Source organism: Littorina saxatilis, linkage group LG12 (assembly GCF_037325665.1).
Source record: "Littorina saxatilis isolate snail1 linkage group LG12, US_GU_Lsax_2.0, whole genome shotgun sequence".
Lineage (NCBI taxonomy): Eukaryota > Metazoa > Mollusca > Gastropoda > Littorinimorpha > Littorinidae > Littorina > Littorina saxatilis.
The window spans coordinates 27,794,173-27,818,162 of record NC_090256.1 but is presented as its reverse complement, the minus strand read 5'-3'; the positions used below and the strand labels follow the sequence as shown (position 1 = coordinate 27,818,162).

Here is a 23,990-nt window from a genome sequence, read left to right as displayed (position 1 = left end):
CCGCCCCTCTTCTGCCCAACGGTTACAACTCTGGGTGCCATGACAGCTGCGGATTACGCCTTAAGGCCGGTCTTCATAGACTTTCCCGACATGGTGCCTAGGTCTAGCAAGACTCTCATCGTTCTGTGTATACTGGGTGTGTAGTCAAATGACTGTTTGGTGATGGTGACAGAGGCAGACAATACAGTTGTCCAGGGCTGTCATGAGAAAAGTAACAATTCGCCGTGTCCTAAAATGCTGCATTGGAGACAAATCACCATACTGGCAGTCTTTTGCTCGAAGCACTTTCGGTGTCATGGCCGCTGTAATTCTTGCCTGGTATTAAGCCGTATGTGCGAACTTTATTGTATCTCTTTTTTTGTGTAAATGCCTAGAATTCTAAATCTCAAGGAAGCCCAAACGCTCCTACGAACAGCGTAGTGACATCATTACACCCCATGACTGTTGTGACGTCTAATTCACCGCACAATCAGGAGTGCAGTTTGCCGTCAACTCCGAGCATTGTAAAAGTCAAACCATCAAACAAGCAATTAAGGCCTCGAATCTGATTAACTGTCATGTGTTACAAACAGGTCTTGAACGCCCATTGCTGTAAAACATTTCTTTTCTCTCCAAATTCTGAACAATGATAATCAATATCCGAGAAGCAGTCAAAACGCGTCAACCTATATTTACTGTTCGTCCTCTTGCAAATATCATCTCAACGCTCTAGGCGTTGGATGGATTTTTTGTTTTGGACGGGATTCAACGATGACGAAGCTAGATAAACATTGCTTGTCCACTGGGAAAAAGTGTCTCTCCGATAGACACATTCCGGAAATTGTGGGTTGTGGAAGAGTTGCTTTTCCGTGGAAACACTAATTTGAAATAAACCTACGTGGCTGTGAATGAATGCATATATGTGACACTCCACCACGAAATGAGTCGCATGTCACCTTTGCATGATTTTCATATTTTAAAATTTCCAAAAGAGTTTTTTATGCTCTATCCAGTGGTGAAACCCGTTTTAGAAAAGAGCGAAAACTGTTTGAGTTATAAGCCTGTGACTAAGGTGACCCTCACACTGTTACCAGACACTCCCCGAACTTATATTATAGCGCAGAACCGCGCGAGGTGACATGCGACTCATTTCGTGGTGGAGGGTCACATATGCGCTATAATGATATCATTGAGGAACAAACAACAACTCCAATTTTAAGTTCCCTCCACTGTATTGGTCAAATAAGTGATACAGTTATGATACATACACACATACACACACAATCATGAAAAGAAAGATATCAGGGTTATGGATTCAAAACCGGGTACTCACAGGTTTGAAGACATGGACAATCCCGTGCACAAACTAACACAATAATCTTACCCGGAGTCTATCAAAAATCGCTACCCGTGAGGTAGACAGAAAAACACACACACAGTCCGTGAAATCACTGGCACACGATATCCACCCGATATCCACAGTACGCACGGCAAGTGTGTAAGCGAAAAAAACAGTCACAGTTCACAATTAGGATTCGGACCAGACTGCGGCAACCGTCTGATCTATTTGCTAAATACTAATTATATCTTAATTAAATAGGTTCTCCTGAACATTGCTTAACTCAACTAGATCACACACAAAAAACTGCCGATATGTCCTTCACTTGAAAAAGTAGCGGTGTACTTAATCCTCCGACTGGCGATCTCGACCTAACCAGTTCACTTCGTCCCGTGACCTTTCTGGGTCCAACTATACGGACTTTCCTGTAACCTCGCTGCTAGCTTCGTGAAAGTCCCGTCGAACTTCAGCTAAACTGGTCCAGAGAAATAAGATATTCGGCGGCTTCTCAGATGATTCTTCTTTCCCGGCATCTGGCCGCAATCCTCCTCTCATGGACAGGTTACTTGACGCACTGCACAAACATGAAGAGCGGACATCTTGTTTTTGCAATCTGTCCTCTACGAACTAGTTTCTGCAATGTAAATCGGTTCAGCTTACGCGATACACAAAATATCGATATCCGAATGCCTATTAAAGTTACCTGTTAAAGTGCTTTGACGATCGCGTCTCAGAAAACACAAGTAAGGGCTGGAACCTTCTCCTGCATTCTCTCCGGGCATTTTCTCCTCCCGCGCGATTAACATCGAGACCTTTCTCTTCCAGGATGGACAGTCGTCAAGTGTGCTACTAAACTAGCTACCATTCACGAAGTTAACTGTTCGCTGGTTTGTGAGCTCTGTTCACTCCGTGCAACACACATTTCCACGTGTATCTTATTGGCTTTCGTAAATCGTAGAGGACACAAATGCTAACTCGGCCTGACTCAGATGTTAGCCGTTTGATTTCCTTCACAGTGACATTGGAGTACACCGGTCGACTGCCATCCCAGTGCAAATGAGCTCCGATCTGTGTTTCCTGCACTGTCCACTCAATGCTACGCTCTTTTCGTTCGGAAGAATGCACATCCGAAGCTGACAATTCCATGCCGCTGTGATCGCGTTCCTTAATTAGTGCAAAGATCGCCGACCACGTATGCAGACACGCCGCTCGCTCGTGTTTCTTCTTCTTCTTCTTCTTTCATAGGCTGAAACCTCACGTTCACTCATGGTTTCGCACGGGTGGGTTTTTGCGTGTGTGACCGTTTTTACACCCCCGGTATAGGGGTGTGTATAGGTTTCGGTCGATGTGTTTGTGTGTTTGTGTGTTTGTGTTCGCATATAGATCTCAAGAATGAACGGACCGATCGTCACCAAGCTTGGTGAACAGGTTCTATACATTCCTGAGACGGTCCTTACAAAAATTGGGACCAGTCAAACACACGGTTAGGGAGTTATTGGTGGATTAAGATTCTACAAGGACTTATAGAGTAACATATTAATGGTCAAAGGGAAATAACCTTCTCAGTTGGTGGCAGTGAGAATGGTTATTTCCCTTTGACCAACGGGGGTGTTTTTCCTACCTCGAAGGAATTTCTTGTTTAATTCGCCATTCGGGTAGCCATACGCCGCTTTCGGGGGATGCTAGTGTTTGATCTACAATGTCACGTTTGTTTATTTGCCTCAGTGTTTTCTAGTAAAAGCAACTCTTCCACAACCAATACACAAAATCGACGGAGTTTTTCCCGATCATCGTCTTTTGGCAGTATTGCCCATAAACATCGGTCACAAGTTGAGTGGTGTTCTCAGCGTCTTAACACCTCATGTCCCAAATAGTCACTAGAACTGGGGACACAAATACCAAATTAGCATAGCTTTGAGTGGTGCGTTCCCCATTAAGTTGCTCGTAAGTCAACTAAAATTCGAACATTTGTCCGCATACATAATTTCTCGACGACTTCGCCTCGAAGACGTATGAATGTCTTCTCTGAGAAAAGAATCTACATGAACAAAGTTTATCACTCATGTACTTCTGAGCTCTTGAACATAATATCAGCTCTTGAGGACAGTCATGTCGATGTTCTTGGTTCAGTTTTCGCTCTCAATGTAATTTCCTTGAAGAAGCCGTGAGTAGAAATAATTCTAGAGATCTGTAGAGTTGAGTACCACTAGTAAGTAAGCTGACCTAAAGCTTGAACCGCCCACTAAGTTTCCCAAATGATTACACGACTTAACCTAATCTCGCATCAGATCCTGTTTATCTGCAGATTGACGATTGTGTATTTGCAGGAATACTGGTTTTCTTAAACAGCTACGACACCAGCTGGGGAGGAACAATTCAGACCTTGTCCACCGTGTGTAAAATGTCAGCCCTGGTCATCATCGTTGTCATCGGTGTCATCTTCTTCTGTACTGACGGTGAGAGAACGATAGAGAGAGATACGAAGAGATTGAGAGCCAGGGAAAGAGAGACAGAGAAATAGAGAGCGAGAGAGAGATAAAGATAGAGACAGAGACAGAGACAGAGAAATAGAGACAGAGAAATTGAGAGACAGAGAGAGATAGAGAGAGATGACAAAAGAGAGGGAGATGAAGACTTTAAACAAATAAATAAAAATGTGTCAAAAACAATCCAATATGCTCCTTGTCCTATTTCAAGACATTATTTTGTTTTGAATCATTTTTCTTTTTTTGTGACTTGCTGACTTTAACTATCTCCAAAATGAACCTGTCCATTTTGTATGGCCTCTTCGGAGATTGTCACCCCGTAGGAATTAGACGTGAAATTTCAAAATAGCAGTCGATAGACAGATAACGTTCGATGTGCACTCTGAACTGCAGAACATTTTGCAATGGAGCTTCCTTTTTTCCCTGCTTCCAAAAAGGTGTCTGTCTATAAACAACATCTTGTCAGTTGCCACGGAACAGAAACAGAAAAGTGTCATTACTCTCCAAAGAAAGCTGCCTGGCTGTTGACTTTGTGCACGTGTCCGGGTGAAGCGTTTCTCTTAGTCCACGTACAAGCGTAGACAGATCTGGGACGGTAAACTTAAAACATGATAACGGTAAACTTGAAACATGATAACGGTAAACTTGAAACATGATAACGGTAAACTTGAAACATGATAACGGTACACTTGAAACATGATAACGGTAAACTTGAAACATGACAACGTTAAACTTGAAACATGATAACGGTAAACTTGAAACATGACAACGGTAAACTTGAAACATGATAACGGTAAACTTTAAACATGATAACGGTCAACTTGAAACATGATAACGGTAAACTTGAAACATGATAACGGTAAACTTGAAACATGACAACGTTAAACTTGAAACATGATAACGTTAAACTTGAAACATGATAACGGTAAATTTGAAGCATGATAACGGTAAACTTGAAACATGATAACGGTAAACTTGAAACATGATAACGGTAAACTTGAAACATGATAACGGTAAACTTGAAACATGATAACGGTAAACATGATAGTGTTTAAAGAGAGTGTCTTTATATAATCTCATAGAAATGCCCAATATTTGTATAAGGTAAAGCTTTCAGACTTTGAAAACCGTGATGAATCTTCTACCGCACAACAGAACATTCTGAACAGCTGTGCAAAAACAAGAGAGTTCATAAATAGAAGGAAAGACGAAAAGTACCGAGAGAAAAAAAAGACAGATTCAACCATTTGTGACATATGCCTGCAAAATAGGATGAAAACACTCAAAAGACAAGTTTTAAAAAAATAACCACAAAGACAAAACCTGCAACTGTACGCACAGATTTTTGGCCAGTTAGTTTCAAGAACGCCCGAAGATTTATTTTCCATCTAAACGTGTTAAATGCAAAGTCCTTCCCGTGAAACCAGTGCTGTCCACTGCCTCAGATCCACCCTGGCTGGGGATGAGACTCCACTCGGACACATACCAGACGTTTCCCGTATTTTTCTATGCAGGTGAAGCCACAGAACACTTTGAGGACATGTTCTCTCAACAAGGGATGACGGTTGGCGGTTTGACTTTGGCCATCTATTCCTGTAACTATGCGTACATTGGCTGGTAAGTCAGGGAAGGAGAGAGAGAGAGAGAGAGAGAGAGAGAGAGAGAGAGAGAAGAGAGAGAGAGAGAGAGAGCGAGCGAGAGAGAGAGAGAGAGAGAGACAGAGAGAGAGGGGGGGAGAAAAAAAGAGACAGAGACAGAGACAGAGAGACAGACAGACAGACGGACAAACAAACGAACAGAAAGACAGACAGACAGAAAAAAAGACAGACAAATCGACAGCTGGGGCTACAAGCTCAGTTGTTAGACTTGTGATCCTGGGGTGACGGGCCCAAATCCAGAGCTGACTCCGAGACCCCGTGTCACCGCTGTGGTACGTAGAAGATATCGGTCATTCTATAAGAAGTGCAGATGGCACACCTCAACAACGCGCGCACATGTGGGAAGCGCGACTCATGTTGCTGCTAGCTTTCCACTGCCACTGGAAGGAATCGACACAAATTTACCAACAAAGGGACACTAAAGTCATGAACATGGACAAAAAATGAAGGAAACAAGAAATTCCTCCGAGGTAGGAAAAACACCCCCGTCAGAGAACTCAGAACTTTATTACATGCGGAGAGAGAGAGAGAGAGAGAGAGAGAGAGAGAGAGAGAGAGAGAGAGAGAGAGAGAGAGAGAGAGAGACAGAGAGACAGAGAGAGACAGAGAGAGACAGACAGAGACAGAGACAGAGACAGAGAGACAGAGAAACAGAGAAACAGAGAGACAGTCAGAAGTCAGAAGTCAGAAGTCAGAAGTCTGAAGTCTGAAGTCTGAAGTCTGAAGTCTGAAGTCTGAAGTCAGAATGTTGGTACGTCGAGGTAGGAAAAACACCCCCGTTGGTCAAAGGGAAATAACCATTCTCAATGCCACCAACTGAGAAGGTTATTTCCCTTTGACCATTAATATGTCACTCTTAATCTTAATCCACCAATAACTCCCTAACCGTGTGTTTGACTAGTCCCAATTTTTGTAAGGACCGTCTCAGGAATGTATAGAACCTGTTCACCAAGTTTGGTGACGATCGGTCCGTTCATTCTTGAGATCTATATGCGAACACAAACACACAAACACACAAACACACAAACAAACAAACAAACAAACACATCGAGTGAAACCTATACACACCCCTATACCGGGGGTGTAAAAATGTCAGCGTGGACTACTGATACACGTACACACTGCCTCACCAGGGGCGGACCACATCATTTTTATGGGGGGGGGGGGGGGGGGGGGGTCCAATGTTCTTTTTAGGGACAATTCGACGACGCTCTTCACAAACAAGGAAAATGGAGCAAACTGGTGCAATCTGAGCCAAGAAACTTCCCCTAATACAGTTTCCAAATATTAAATTTAAGAAGACAAATTTAGATCAAAACAAGGACAATTGACCGATCTGGTGTACCTGAGCCAACAAATTACCCAACTACTTTCTGGAATCGCCACTTAGAAAAGAAAGGCCGGCTCATAGGGGGGTCCGGGAAAAATTTGATAAAAATGAAGGAAAACGGGGAAATCTGGTGCAATCTGAGCCATAAGTTTTTCTTTCTTTATTTATTTCTTTTTCTTCTCTTTTTAATTTATTTTTTAGGCTGGGGGTGGAAACCCCGGAACCCAACCCCCCCCCCCCCCCCATCACCCCCCAGGATCCGCCCCTGCTCACCATACCTTGGTGCCACTCAAGTCATTTGCTTTCCGTTACCTAATCCGCCTGTTCTTTCCAACACTTGCGTATCTTTTGTTGAGGGACTTGACTGTAAGCGAATTTTAAGTCTAACCCTCTGATTTGTGTTTGTGTGATACTTAAATTAATTAACTCCCGTGGTAAAACGGAGAACACCTTTGGAGAACTGACACTGGTAATAGAAGAAAAAAGAACACAGAATATTTCTACAAGATTTGTGTAGAAGGTTGGTCTGAGTTATTTGTTGTTTTTCTGTTTAAGGGACAACTTGAATATGGCGACGGAGGAGGTCAAAAAGGCTCAACGGTGATAATTTTGCTTCCTCAACACTGTGTTGTTGTTGCACCAGTTCTTGTTGTTGTTGTTGTTGGTGTTGGTGGTGGTGGTAGCGTTTCTTCAAAACGAAAACGGAATACAATGATAATCGCAAATATTTAAAACAGACAGCATGCACAAGGTGGAAAAAAATGCTACTCAATATGTAGCTAGCTTACTTCCACAAACACACACACACTGTCACCCACACACCCCGACACACATCCACACTTACGCACGCTTGCAAACAAGCACGCACACATGCACACACTCAAACGGTCTCAAACACATGTGCACGCATTCACGCACAAACACACACACACACACACATACGACTTTGTCTTATATTTCTCTCTTCCTTGTATTACCACAGCAAACTTCAACAAAAATATAATGAAAAGATCATGTTTGACAATAAATGTCAAGCTGTCCGCCAAATTGGAAAGACTGATTAAATTACACCTATTTCGTTTCTTCCCCGTGAGACGTTTAAACCGGAGATCGAAATCTCATTAAAGAGTCAAATTCTATGTTCAAGGGAGTTGACTCTTTATTTGGCTTTGAGAGATGACGTTATACCTGGTTATGTCCCTTACTCGCAGACCACCGGTCCTTCTTCTGTAATTAAGTTCCTGGCAGTCATATTCTTCATCCCGTTCTGTAATCGAATAAATTGAATGACAATAGGTCTATCATCGTATTTATCTTTCTCCAGGGAGTGATGGAGGTGTACGTGTTATTGTGTGTGTGTGTGTGTGTGTGTGTGTGTGTGTGTGTGTGTGTTTGTGTGTGTGATTGTGTGTGTGTGTTCGTGTGTGTTAATTCGTTCGTGTGTGTGTGTGTGTGTTCGTTCGCGTGTGTGGTGTGTGTGTGTGTTCGTGTGTGTGTGTGTTAATTCGTTCGTGTGTGTGTGTGTGTTCGTTCGTGTGTGTGTGTGTGTCAGTGTGTATTCGTGTGTGTGTGTGTGTGTGTGTGTGTGCATTTACACTTTCTTTCTTTATTTGGTATTTAACGTCGTTTTCAACCACGAAGGTTATATCGCGACGGGTTACATTTACACGAGAAGTACTGTTCCGTGAAGTATTTGATCAATATTAATAAGATTGTTCATGTCTTTTTGAAAAATGAATTAGTACGTCTTATTTTTTGTTCTCCGACAGAAACATCCCACTGTCCATCCTGTTGGCGGTGGGACTAACGTCCATAGTGTACATATCGGCCATCGTGTCGTACCATGCCGTGCTCACTACGCCACAGATCGTCTCGGGGCTCGCCGTTGCTGCAGTAAGTCTCCGCTAGCCTAGAGGTTTCCATTTGTCAACATGTATTTTGGCAGAAGTAGTAAGTTTGAACATCTGCGGGATAGAAAATAAAATTAGCTGGTAAGAGGAACTGTTAATTTATTGATTCTCGTTGTTCTTCCTGCCGTCAAACAGACAACATTTTTTTTCTGTGCGCTTGCTTCGTGTGTCTGCCTGTTAGTCTGTTTGTCTCTCTCCCACTCTCAGTCTCTTTCTTCCTTTCTCTCTCTATACATATAGCTCTATCTCTCTCTTGCGCTCTCCCACCCCCTCTATCGCTCTCCCTCCTCTCTCTCTCTCTCCTCTCTCTCCCCCCCCCTCTCTCTCTCTCTCCCCCCTCTCTCTCTCTCTCTCTCTCTCTCTCTCTGTGAGTAGTTCTGAGTGCCTTCTACATCATTCTCTATGGTTAGTGTCTATCTCACCCCCACCTTGTCGTGTAATCCATTTGATGCTTGGCAGAGAGCCCAGTACAGTGACAACCACGGCGACGATGACGACAACGATGATGATGATGATGATGATAATAATGATGAGGACGACGACGACGATGCTGATGACGATGATGACAACGATGACGATGACGATGATGATGATGATGATGAATCATAATACGTATCTTGAAGACGATGAAAATTGATGAGAAAATCCTCTTTTGTGACGAAAAAAGTCGAACGGGGACCAGAGCAGCAATCATAAGAACAAAAGTTTTGAATGTCGTAAAGAACAAACCAAGACAATATATCGCATGCCATTATTCTGTGTACAGGTATTCACCGAAGTGACCGTGCCACCGTTGTTGTGGGTCATCGTGCCCTGCATCGCCATCTCCGCCACAGGCATCGTCAACGTCATCATCTTTACCTCTACTAGGTCAGTCGACTTTTCGACCATACGAAAATATGTCTTCTTCCTTCTTGGTGATGAGCAGGGCAGTCGTCTCCAGCTCGTGGTAGTCGCAGGGGATCTTGGTGGTCAGCGAGAGTAAAATGACCTTACGTCTTGTCTTGCTGGTTGATGATAGGGGCATCTCTGGAACACATGCTCCGCTGTCTGGTCTTTCTGTGCAGTAAGTTGTCACACGTCTTGTCTTGCTGGTTGATGATGGGGGCATCTCCGCTGTCTGGTCTTTCTGTGCAGCACGTGGTCACACGTCTTGTCTTGCTGGTTGATGATGGGGGCATCTCTGGAACACATGCTCCGCTGTCTGGTCTTTCTCTGCAGTAACTGGTCACACGTCTTGTCTTGCTGGTTTATTGTGGGGTCATTTTGTGAGTACAATGCTCCGCTATCTGATATTTCTGTCTAGCGGCCACAATGGTTTGCGTGTTTATGGCGGGGACATTTCTGGAACATATTCTGTCTAGTGGCCACACGTCATGTTTTGCTGGTTGATGGCGGGGACATCTCTGGGACACATTTTGTCTAGTGGCCGCACGTCATGTTTTGATGGTTGATGGCGGGGACATCTCTGGAACACATTTTGTCTAGTGGCCACACCGCACACGTCTTGTTTTGCTGGTTGATGGCGGGGACATCTCTGGAACACATTTTGTATAGTGGCCACATGTGAAGGAAATCACGAATAACATTGACAGGCAAAGTTTATAGTGATAGCCTCCACGCTTTTAGAGCGCTAACCAGAGATAGTAGCGTGACGTAGAGAAGTGTATGGCACGTGCTGTGAATTCAACTCACTGGCCGAGAGAGTTGACTTTGTACATCGCAACGAAAGTATAGTTACACTTAACCACTGTCCAGCGACAGGGAGGGGTTGTCACGGGAATCGACCGGGAGAAAGGAAGCCCGAGTAGAGCACTTAACAGGTAAATGGAATAAGCATTTGAGTACCATTAATGTTTATTGCATAAGTTGAATCGACTAACACTGTAACTTTAATCTCTGGAACACATTTTGTCTAGTGGCCACACCCCACACGTCTTGTTTTGCTGGTTGATGGCGGGGACATCTCTGGAACACATTTTGTCTAGTGGCCACACCGCACACGTCTTGTTTTGCTGGTTGATGGCGGGGACATCTCTGGAACACATTTTGTCTAGTGGCCACACCGTACACGTCTTGTTTTGCTGGTTGATGGCAGGGACATCTCTGGAACACATTTTGTCTAGTGGCCACACCGCACACGTCTTGTTTTTCTGGTTGATGGCGGGGACATCTCTGGAGCACATTTTGTCTAGTGGCCACACCGCACACGTCTTGTTTTGCTGGTTGATGGCGGCGACATCTCTGGAACACATTTTGTCTAGTGGCCACACTGCACACGTCTTGTTTTTCTGGTTGATGGCGGGGACATCTCTGGAACACATTTTGTCTAGTGGCCACACCGCACACGTCTTGTTTTGCTGGTTGATGGCGGGGACATCTCTGGAACACATTTTGTCTAGTGGCCACACCGCACACGTCTTGTTTTGCTGGTTGATGGCGGGGACATCTCTGGAACACATTTTGTCTAGTGGCCACACCGCACACGTCTTGTTTTGCTGGTTGATGGCGGGGACATCTCTGGAACACATTTTGTCTAGTGGCCACACCGCACACGTCTTGTTTTGCTGGTTGATGGCGGGTCATCTGTGAGTACATGCTCCGCTGTCTGATCTTTCTTTCCCGTGACAACGCATCTCTTCTTACTGGTTCACAGTCTGATGTTTTTGTTCAAAGATGCAGGTTCACTGTAAATGTAAGTTACTTCTTTTTGGCAGGCACAATACTTCGCAATGCACGACTCTTTTTTGGGGGGTCTTTTTTTTTAAAACATTTTTTAAACGTTTTCTTTAATTATGGCATAGCTGATGTCGACTATTTTCAACATTTATGCGATCACATGGTGGATTTAATTTATACCTGATTTTACCTGGCTTTAAGGCATGGTGCAAACTCATTTCATGAGAGATGGTTTCAGAAATAATCTTAGTGACGATGGTTCCAGAAACCACATCTTTTAATTTGGTCATTGCAAGGACTGGGTGGCCGAGTGGTAACGCACTTGCGCTCGGAAGCGAGAGGTTGTGAGTTCGACCCTGGGTCAGGGCGTTAGCAATTTTCTCCCCCCTTTCCTAACCTAGGTGGTGGGTTCAAGTGCTAGTCTTTCGGATGAGACGAAAAACCGAGGTCCCTTCGTGTACACTGCATTGGGGTGTGCACGTTAAAGATCCCACGATTGACAAAAGGGTCTTTCCTGGCTAAATTGTAAAGGCATAGATAAAAATGTCCACCAAAATACCCGTGTGATTTTGAATAATAGGCCGTGAAAAGTAGGATATGCGCCGAAATGGCTGCGATCTGCTGGCCGATGTGAATGCGTGATGTATTGTGGAAAAAAAATCCATCTCACACGGCATAAATAAATCCTTGCGCCTTGAATATGTGCGCGATATAAATTGCATAAAATAACATAAAAATATAAAAATTTTAAAAAAATCCCTGCGCTTAGAACTGTACCCACGGAATACGCGCGATATAAGCCTCATATTGATTGATTAATTGATTGATTGATTGGAAATGAAGGTGGTGAGAAAGTCCAGTTTTTGAATATAAAAAAATGGTCCAACCAGAGGACAGAAATCACACTAGCGTCTAATTGAATCTGTTTTCAATGAACAGAGAATGAGCAACAACTACTACTTCTTTGGTGGTAACATTGCGAGCTACTGTTCATTTTCAGAATCAACTTTATCGGCGGCCGGGACGGACTGTTTCCTGAGGTGTTGAGCATGGTCAGTGTGTCCAGGAAATCACCCCTCGTGTCCTGCCTTGTGCTGGTCAGTTTGACTGTTAATAGGTCTGTCTGTCTGTTTGTCTGTCTGTCTGTGTGTCTGTTTGTCTGTCTGTTTGTCTGTCTGATTGCCTGATCGGTCTGCACGTGTGTGGGTGTGTGTGTGTGTGTGGGTGTGTGTGTGTGTGTGTGTGTGTGTGTGTTTCTGTCTGTCTGTCTGTCTCTCTCTCTCTCTCTCTCTCTCTGTCGTTCTGTTCTCTCTGACTCTCTCTACTTCGCTGTTTTTAATCCAAACATATCATATCTATATGTTTTTGGAATCAGGAACCGACAACGAAGAAGATGGAATTGTTTTTAAATCGATTTCGGAAATTTAGTTTTAATGATAATTTTTATATTTTTAATTTTCAGACCTTGTTTTTAATCCGAATATAACATATTTATATGTTTTTGGAATCAGAAATTGATGAAAAATAAGATGAACGTAGCTTTAGATCGTTTTATACAAAAATAATTTTAATTACAATTTTCAGATTTTTAATGACCAAAGTCATTAATTAAATTTTAAGCCTACAAGTTGAAATGCAATACCAAAGTCCGGCCTTCGTCGAAGATTGCTTGGCCAAAATTTCAATCAATTTTATTGAAAAATGAGGGTGTGACAGTGCCGCCTCAACTTTTACAAAAAACCCGGATATGACGTCATCAAAGACATTTATCGAAAAAATGAAAAATAAATCTGGGGATATCATACCCAGGAACTCTGATGTAAAATTTCATAAAGATCGGTCCAGTAGTTTACTCTGAATCGCTCTACACACACACACACGCACAGACAGACAGACAGACAGACAGACAGACACACACACACATACACACACACACACACACACACACACACACACACACACACACACACACACACACACACACACACACACACCACGACCCTCGTCTCGATTCCCCCTCCATGTTAAAACATTTAGTAAAAACTTGACTAAATGTAACAAGTCGCGTAAGGCGAAATTACTAGTCAAGCTGTCGAACTCACGGAATGAAACTGTATTTTGTCAATCCCCGCGTGAAAAAATCGCTCACCTCCCACGTGCAAAACGTAGTGATATTGACACGCCAGATTAGCGCGGTAGCGTATTGTGCTAAGCAGGAAAGCGCGCATTTCTGTATTCTTGTTAACTTTCGGAGCTTGTTTTGAATACAACCTATCATATCTATATGTTTTTGGATTCAGGAAATGATGAAAAATAAGATGACATCATTTTTGGATCGATTTCTTATATTTTAATCGTAAGACTAATTAATCTATTTTCGTTAATTGTGATCACATTTTAAGAGTAAACATGACATATGTATATATATATATATATACACTAGAGGAATACCCGCTTCGCCGGGTAGCCGGCTTCGCCGGGATGAAATACTTAGAGCCGTACGCCGGCTTTGCCGGTGTAACACGAGAAAATTACTCCCACGAGATTTTTACTCCGGAGTAAAAATTTCGTACGAAAATGTTACTCCCTTTACGAAAAAAGCACTCCCCCATTACACGAGAAAATTACTCCCCACGACAGGTGAGTTCCGAGTTAACATTTCGTACACAAATGTTACTCCCCTGACGAATAAAAAAGCGAATGAATTACTTCACCCTAACACGAGCAATTTAACTTCCCATGCCAGGTGTACGAAATGTTGACTCCCTTGTCCCCTGTGAGTCTTGGTGGTGGAAGGAGTGGAGGGAGGCTAGCGCGACATTCGTTTGCGCGAGATCACATATTGGCATTATCCCTTCGCCCGCATCCCAGTTTCGCGTACGAGATTTTTACTGGAAATGAAAAAAATGGGGAGTAAAAATTTCGTGGAGGGAGTAATTTTTTCGTGCCTTGGGGAGTTCTTTTCTCGTACGAAATGTGTACTCGGAGTAAGAATTTCGTACGAAATTTTTACTCCGGAGTAAATTTTTCGTGGAGTAAAAATTTTGTGTTACACCGGGTCCGAACAATGGACCCGCCAAGCTTAGGTCCCTCCCAGATTCGTGGAATGGGAACAGCACGAAAATAATTTAGTGGCCATAATGCCATTCCTGACCATATCGAGTCCCATCCTTGTCGACGAATGTAACCGTGTTAATCACCTTTGGAGGCGAACTCCACTCAAACAGGATTGAGCAATTTAGAGCTTTATCTCTAAGCCCTTTTGATCTGTTATGGCTTCTCAAAGGAAGGCCAGTACATACAAATACACAAAAGCCGCCAGACCACATCACAAACAGAACTGAACAATCCACAGGTGTTGCCCACATAGAGAGAGAGAGACACACACACACACACACACACAAACACAGAGAAGCCGTATATATAGAGAGATAGATGACAGTGTATTTTTCGCGTGGCTATAAATTGATTCGACCTTTGCACTTTTACAGTGAGGATAATTTACGGGTCCAATTTACGTTAATTTACGGGTCCAATTTACGTTCTGGACACTGCGGTGACCTTCTAAAAATAGTAACAGAACGCCGGGAATATCCGTGCACCATACGAAGGAAGGGATCGAGGTAAAGACTGAAAGGTCAGTATTTTTAGACAAAGCACATGTTCTGAGCAAACAGAAAACAAAATATTGGAAGCGTGAGTGACGCTACCCAAAAATAAAATCTTTTTGTTACATATATTTTTGTTTTGTATAATTTTTGTCCCCATGGTTCATTATTATTTGACATAATTTTCAAGATCCCGAAAAAAAACAACCAAAATCGGTTTGTGCTGCGCGCTGAAAGCACGTATTGAAATATCTCATCGACCAGATTTTGTCCGGGGTGTATCTGCCGCTTCGCCGGGTAGCAAGTAGCGCCGAATACCCGGCTTGAGTGGCGCACTGTACGCCGGCTTCGAACCATGGACCCGTCATGCTTAGGTCCCTCCCAGATTCGTGGAATGGGAACAGCACGAACATGATTCAGTGGCCGTAATGCTATTCCTGATCATATCATGTCGAGTCCCATACTTGTCGACGACGCCCTAGGTACCAGATCACAAAGAGAACTGTGCAATACACAGGTGTTTTCTACAGACACACTCAAACACACACACACACACAGAGAAGCCGTATATGTATATCTATATCTATATGTATAAATATATAGAGATAGATGACAGTGTATTTTTTGCGTGGCTATAAATTGATTCGACCTTTGCACTTTGACAGTAATAACAACTTACGGGTGCAAGGGAAGCGTTCTGGACAGCGCAGTGACATTCATAAAATAGTAACGTAGAAACGGGAATATGGATTGAAGCCACACGAAGGAAGGGAGATAAACGGGGTGAATCGCGAGACAGAGACAGACAGCGTGGCGGTTCACCACAATCACCTTTGAAGGCGAAGTCCTGTCAAACGGGATTGAGAATTTTAGAGCTTATTTCTTAGCCCTATATTATCTGCTGTGGCTTCTCAAATGCCAGAACATACAGACAGATAATGATGATAAAATCGTTTATTTAACGTCACTCTGTAAAAACATTGGCGACATTTGTCTTAGATTAAGAACACACACAGGCACGCACACAAACTTTCCCTTTACAGACAGACAAAAGCCGCTAGACCACATCACAAACAGAACTCTACAATACACAGGTTTTTGCCCACACACACACACAAACACACACACACACACACACAGAAGCCGTATATATATATGCATATCTATATCTATAAATATATAGAGATAGGTGAGAGTGTATTTTTCGCGTGGCTATAAATTGATTCGACCTTTTCACTTTGACAGTAAGAACAACTTACGGGTGCAAGGGAAGCGTTGTGGACAGCGCAGTGGACAGCGCAGTGACATTCTAAAAATAGTAACTTACAAACGGGAAAGCCACACGAAGGAAGGGAGATAAACGCAAAACACTGGAGAAGATAAGGAAGAGTTACTTATAATGGTGAAATGAACACAAAAACCAAAATCGGTTCAGCGCTGCGCGCTGAGAGCACGTGTTGAAATATCTCATCGATGATATTGTGTCCGGGGTGTAGCTGAATACGGTGTCTAAATTTGAAAAAGATCCACCGAGAACTTTGGCGTTGTGATGTGGTGTAGCGGCTTTGGTGTGTCGGTATGGGGGCCCGGGTAGCTGAGGTGGAACCAAAATCGGTTCAGCGCTGCGCGCTGAGAGCACGTGTTGAAATATCGACCAGGTTGTGTCCTGTCCCGGGTCTACCTGAATATGCCCACCAAATTTGAAGCAGATCCATCGAGAACTTTGGCCGTGCATCGCGAACTCACACACAGACACACACACAGACACACAGACACAAGTCGTATATATATATAGATGTTTAGATTCAGAATGTGATGAAGAATACGATGCAATCAATTTTAAATCTGTTTGCGAAAAATCGATTTTAATGACAATTTTAACGAGCAAACTCATTAATTAATTTTTAAGCCTCCAAGCTGAAATGCAATACCAAAGTCCGGGCTTCGTCGAAGATTACTTGACCAAAATTTCAACCAATTTCGTTGAAAAATGAGAGCGTGACAGTGCCGCCTCAACTTTCACGAAAAGCCGGATATGACGTCATCAAAGACATTCATCAAAAAAATAAAAACAAGAGGCGAAGCCTTCAAGGCTCCCGTAAGAAATCAACAAACAGTAACACAAACTCATCCGTCACACACACACACACACACACACACACACACACACACACACACACACACACACTCACGCACACACACACACACACACACACACACGCACACACACACACACACACACAGAATTAAAACTAACGCATCATATCAACTCCATGTATAATTTTTAAAAGAAGGCAAACAGATAAAATGACTGTGTATTTGTTGTTGGTGCAGTTGTCCTTGAATGAGATCTTGTGCAATCCTCACACACACACACACACACACACACACACACACACACACACACACACACATACACACACACACACACACACACACACACACACACACACACACACACAGGCACTGTGTTCATTTGCAAATCTACCATCAGCTTATCTGTCCTTTGCACTGCAGACACTAAGCAATAGGTACCTGCCATGTGGCCACTTTTTCCACTGCTGTCCTCAGTCCCATACTTTTCATCAAGACTTGTCACCATGCCGAGTGGATCTAAATTCGGAAGTCTTCATGTGGCTGAGGCATATCTGACATAGCGTCGATCTTGTAGGTTAACCTCCTTTCTGAAACCAATGGCAAAATGCGATTAGTTATGATGACTACAACCTACACAAATATAAACAGTGTTTTGAAATAGAATAGTCAGGTTATACAAGCCACTTTACCTATGCAGCATGGTAACCCTACAATATGCAAAACATGTCAACTGACTGCAGCAGCCTAGTTCTTAAAATAATTCTGACGGTCAACACAACCAACACACTATTCACATTCCATTTTAAGGAACAACGGAGGTACTCTCTGAGGGTCGTGTTTAAATGATAACGATCAACTCAGGAGGGAAAAAACAAGAGAGGAAAAAAGAAACCACATCAACCGCAGAAAAATACAGAATCACTGTGACACATGTACCATTAGGCCTATTTACAAACAAATGCCACAGCAAGCTTTCTTTGGACGACTGTCGTTGTCTCAAAACTCACATTCTACCTTCTGTCCGAAAGAATCTAATCTTACGTTGTACTGCCTTGAAAGAAAATGCCAACAAAGACAAGAAAGCTGTTGCAAGTTAAGCTAACCAAACGTTACATAGCGAATCATGATAGTGCGTAAACAGCAAACAGTACAATCAAAGAGAGAATCGAGTCTAGAATGAAACGCGATACAGATCTAGCATTCAAAAACTGTCTTTCAAGTTCAAGGAAGTTGTTGCAAGGTAAGACTTACTAAATTGTACAGACAAAACCATGACAGTGCATGTTTTGAATCTGAGGAAAAAATCGTGATCGTTTTGACTTTGAGAACAGATTCATTCCGTTTCCTTATATCTGCATGTTCAAGTAAATGATGGACAGTTTTTTTCGGGCAGAGTAAACTTAACTTGAGACTCTACTGCAAGTCTTGAAATTCACATAAATCGAACCACGAACAATTAAAGACATCCAAACATTACAGGCACTTTAGATCAACTCATTTCACTAGAGGTGACTGCCTAGCACTGTGTTTGACATCCGTGTCTGCTGAAATAAAAAGAAATTAAAACAAAACGGAGTAACAGTAGGTGACACGTTATCAGAGTGGGAGACACTAGATCTGTCTCTGTACTTACCGGGATACGGCTGCCAGATCGACACTGCGCTTTCGACAGCTCTTCCTCGTGTGGACATTGGAAAAACGCTGTGCAGATCAAATTGTAGGAAATCTCCCTTTGGTAGCTTCTTTATTTACTTTTCTGGAGCTTAGAAACCGAACAACATGAAATCGTCTTCCCCGAATCGGCGAATGCAGAAGTGAGAACTGGAGAAGTTCGCGCGACCCCTGACCTGGTCTTGACACCTGAGCTGGTCTACATACCACACACCACAGAAACCAGTCAACTGCTTGTACCCCTTCAAAAAAAAAAAAACCCGTTTCTTTGGATACACGCTTTAACTACACACATGCCGACACAATGTTGATCATTGCTTCAATATTTTGAAGATGGTGCTTGAAAAATAACCAGGTGAAATGAGTATTTCGGTGTTTAGTCAAATGTTAAAGTTTCTACCACAGACATACACACGCACGCACACACGCACACACACACACACGCACGCACAGACAGACAAAGTTACGATCGCATAGGCTACACTTACGTGAGCCAAAAATTTCTGGAGATACCATACTCAGGATCTCTCATGTCAAGTTTCATGAAGATCGGTCCAGTATTTTTCTCTGAATCGCTCTACACACACACACACACACACACACACACACACACACACACACACACACACACACACACACACACACACACACACACACACACATACACCACGACCCTCGTCTCGATTACCCCCTCTACGTTAAAACATTAAGTCGAAACTTGACTAAATGTAAAAACGAGCGAGGGCTTTCACCTATACAATGCCTTGCCAATGCTTACCATATATTATCATATCCACCCGGGTATTTCAGGGCATGGCAGCTGCAATCGTGGTGCTACTGGGGGACGTGATAACGGTGCTGGGGACCTACGCTCTCTTCAGAGCCTCGGGGGAGACGGCGGCCATTCTGGGCATCTTCAGGCTACGCCGCAAGTTTCCTGCTTCTGAGAATACTTACGTGGTAAGCTTTTTACGGACTGATTTCCTGACTGACTGATAGGTTGACTGATTGACTGTATTATTTCTTCATCTTATGCCTACGTATATATCCTACATACGTGAGTGAGACCACTCATGAGATAACAATATCGTTCACACCACACGTGTGTATATCATGCAAATGAGGCCATGTCAAAATAGTTTGGCAGGGACCTGCTTTTCGACTTCTTATGATTCCAGAGTCACCGAGACAAACGTCATTATGGAAACCCTTTTAGGCTATGCTGTTTCTTCTGGTAGAAGTTTTTGAACTTTCACGTCACGCTAAACTTTCTAGAGCGACGTGTCTCTGCTTTGACGTCAAAGATTGGCACAGGCTTTGGAATAGATGAGGTTCCAAAAGAAGCGTCTTTAATTCGGACGCCTACACTGCGGGACGTTTTGAGTAAAATACACGTAAGTACGGTATGCAAAATAAACAGAATACTACATGGCTTGCTGTGTCGTGCCAGATTTACACTGGCACCTTGTTCAAATAGTGAACAGCTCGCTTTCGCTCGAAGTTCAATATTTAAAAAAAACCTCGTGTAAATCTGGTACGACACAGCAAGCCATATTGTATTATCTATATACGAGTATGTCATTTTATATTGTAATTCAATCAAGTTGGCGTTTCAATAAAACACATCCTTTGATCGGTCAGAATGCCCCAACTCATTAAATATTTGGTCGGGCGTCAATCGACGATGAAGACCTCGAAGTTTCAAGTCAAGTCCCAAGAAATATGTCTCCATATTCCTATCTTATCACTCGGCTCCTGGGTTTTGTTTTCTTTCACATACATTTTCCCTTCTTTTTTGACGGGTTTCTGGACAGCAAACTCTAAACTCTAACATTTCGTGTCATCTCAAAAGCGATCTTTGGAATTGACTGACGTAGTCCGGAAGAATTCATGCATCAACTTACATCAAGTTATGGTCTCGGTATTTCGTAGGCCTTGTACATTTCTTACTTGTAAAATTACCCTCAAAGCTAACCGAGATAAGTTGAGGTTGTATCAATGCGCCTCATTAGCACATGCTCAATGGCTTGTGTAACTGGTGGTTATCGACAATTGTAATTCAATCAAGTTGGCGTTTTAATGAAACAGATCCTTTGATTGGTCAGAATGCCCAAACTCAACAAAAATTACCGGTCATTAATTGTCGATAACAACTCGCTAAACTGCTGGCGAGGCGCATTGATACAACCTCAACTAATCTCGGTTAGCTTTGAGGGTCATTTTACAAGTAGGAAATATGAAGGCCAACGAGAAGTTTCAAATGGAAGCATGTTAATGTGTAATTGCTGACCGGTAATTTTTATTGAATTTGGGCATTCTGACCAATCACAGAATCTGTTTAATTGAAACGCCAACTTGATTGAATTACAATCCACGATGACAACCTCGGAGTGTCAAATGGAAGCCTATCAATGTGTAATTGTGTGAAACTGTGTTGCTCAACGAAACAAGGTACCAACAGCAGCCCCTGTCTTCTACCTGCTACTACACCTCAGCCTCGTTGTGGTGGCCCTCACACGTGACACAGAACGCTACGTCATCCCTTTCCTTCTCACCCTGTCCGGCGTCCCTCTCTACTTCCTGTCCAAGTCACGCGTGTGCAGAGAGGGGCCTCTAAAAAAGTTGAATGGTGAGAAATTTTCTATATATACTGTTCAAAAAAAGAAACGCATAGTTGCTACTTGCCAAATTTGTTTTATTTTTCGAAACAATTAACAGAAAATCCAATATTTAGATTATTTGTTTGAAATTTGGTATGGACACAGTTGAATGCACACACAGTTCATTTGCATCTTCAAATCAATCAGTCAATCAATACGATTGGGTGCCGAGGCTGTCAAGTCAGTAGGGGGTGTGACTGCCTTGAGCAGCAACAACTGCCCGGCACCTTCTGGGCATGGACTGGATCAGATGCCGGATATCTTGCTGTGGGATGGTGTCCCACTCCTCCTGAAGTGCCTGCAATAGATCGCGGTGATTTGCCGGCGCTTCTTCTTGCCTGCGCACACGTCTGTCCAATTCATCCCAGAGGTGTTCTATCGGGTTCATGTCTGGCGACATGGATGGCCAGGGAAGCACCTGGACATGGTGGTCGGTGAGGAACTGGGTGGTGAGTCGTGCTGTGTGCGGGCGAGCGTTGTCCTGCTGGAATATGGCATCCTGGTCAGCCAGAAGAGGAAGGGCGTGTGGGCGCAGAATTTCCTCCACGTATCGCTGGGCAGTTATGCGCCCTTGGACGTGCACCAGGGTGCTCCTTCCAGCGGTATTGATCGCCCCCCACACCATGACGCCTCCACCACCATGAACGGGTGCCTCATCCACACAGTTGGGCGCGTAACGTTCGTTTACTCTCCGGTAGACCCTCCTCCGACCATCATGTCGCTGGAGCAGGAAGTAGGACTCGTCGCTGAACCACACGTGTCTCCAGTGATTCCGGACGGTCCAGCGAAGGTGCTGGTTGCCCCACTGCACTCGGTTCTGGCGATGGCGGCGGGTGAGGACAGCTCCTATGTGAGGTCTGCGAGCTCTCAAACCAGCTTCATGCAGGCGGTTCCGCACGGTCTGGTCCGATAATCAGTGTGGCCCGGGGAGAGCCTGGACAGAAGATGAGGCCGACAGGAAACGATTCCGGAGGTGGCGGAGCCGTATGAAGCGGTCGTGAGCAGCATTTGTCGCCCTTGGTCTTCCCGCTCGTGGCAAGTCAGCAACGGAGCCAGTGGCTTGAAACCTGACCCACAGTCTACTGATGGTGCTCTGGGACACGTGGAAGTGCCTGGCGATTGCACTTTGATTTTGGCCTGCTTGTAAACGACCCAATGCAATTTGGCGGTCTTCTCTGCTCAATCGGGCCATCTTTCGTCGCTGAATTGTCGTCTGATTTCTTTGTGGCTTGTATGGGTTTTGGAAGACATGGTGAGAGCTCAATATTTCCCGAGTTTCACGAGATTACACTGAAGCATGACGAGTGGTCATGCCAAATGAGCAATTTTGACATTGTAGCCACTGATAACGCATGCGTCACGTGCAGAGCTCACTTGTGGCAATGGACGAAAGGTCGACGACCAGATAAACATTTTCTGCAGTTTGGTGGATATCCTTGTAGCCATATAACTGAATTAACCAAATATTACAAGCTATGCGTTTCTTTTTTTGAACAGTATATGTTAAACCAGCCCTTATCGATTGATTGATTGATTGATTGATAATTAATTGATAATGTATCGATTGATTGATTGATTGATTGATTGATTGATTAAAGAGATGTTCAGATGGCCAAACAAAAAAGAGTTAGGTTGCAGATGGTGCAAACTGCGGCATGTTTCAGGCAGATGCAGAACAGTGTGCCTCTATAACTGCTGCTGGTACATGTATCAGCGTACACAATGGTAACTTTATTCAGCTGGTTGCATGATATTATCAACAGAGGGTCCCAAAGGGTTTAAAATCGTGATCGTGATTGGCGTTTTTTGACCTTTCTGTGACCGTGATTGCCGAAATTTCCATTTCTGTGATCGTGATGGGACTTTGCCCGTGATCCGTGATGACAAAAAAATCAAGTCTCGTGATCGTGATCGTCATTTGTTTTCGTGATCGTGATGGGCATTATTGCAAAGCATTTTATTTTCAGCGTACATTTTTCACAGCTGTATCACTCTATGATCCTCTATTCGTCAAGGTGTTCGTGATCGTGAAAACAAAAATCAAGGTAACTGTGATCGTGAAAGCTAAAATTTCCCTTCTCGTGATCGTGATAATACCCCCCCCCCCCCCCCCCCCCCTTGGGGCCGTCTCAACAATCTTAGGAATCCAACAGAGGTGATGTCTCAAGGTTAAACATCACTCAGTGTGAGAGGAGGGTTACCGTGCACCTCAAAGTCCGCCCTAGAGGCTTTTGAAGGCGACATTATAAGTCAGCATGTCCTCGTGTCTTTCTATAAAAGATACTCTGTCCATGACGTCACTCTGGTGCACGATGATGTGAAGAATGACAATGCCAAAGTCGTTTTGGTTTCTCATTAGACTTGCATCCTCATCATGGATGAGTAAGTAGGCTGTTACCAAGATCTGAATGTTATCAAGCACACATTGGGTGGAAGGACCCACGGTGGGTGACAACACCAGAGTCACACTCTCCATGGCTGTGTTAATTAATATAACAGAACCAATGTGTCTCGGTAGCTCGGTTGGTAGAGCACTGGACTTGTCGCAGGTTCGAATCCGGGCCGGGACGGAC

The 23,990-nt window shown here is 43.6% G+C and overlaps 1 protein-coding gene across 1 annotated transcript in view; it reads left to right on the top strand.

The window, feature by feature from the left end:
* Positions 1-23,990, top strand: part of LOC138981659 (Y+L amino acid transporter 2-like) — a 34,140-nt gene that overhangs the window by 6,000 nt on the left and 4,150 nt on the right. Inside the window, exons 4-11 of the mRNA XM_070354652.1 lie at positions 3,646-3,774; positions 5,319-5,421; positions 7,348-7,392; positions 8,562-8,685; positions 9,469-9,572; positions 12,382-12,478; positions 19,568-19,717; positions 21,209-21,386. Coding sequence (XP_070210753.1) covers positions 3,646-3,774; positions 5,319-5,421; positions 7,348-7,392; positions 8,562-8,685; positions 9,469-9,572; positions 12,382-12,478; positions 19,568-19,717; positions 21,209-21,386 — 930 coding nt within the window. The remainder of the gene's footprint in view (positions 1-3,645; positions 3,775-5,318; positions 5,422-7,347; positions 7,393-8,561; positions 8,686-9,468; positions 9,573-12,381; positions 12,479-19,567; positions 19,718-21,208; positions 21,387-23,990) is intronic.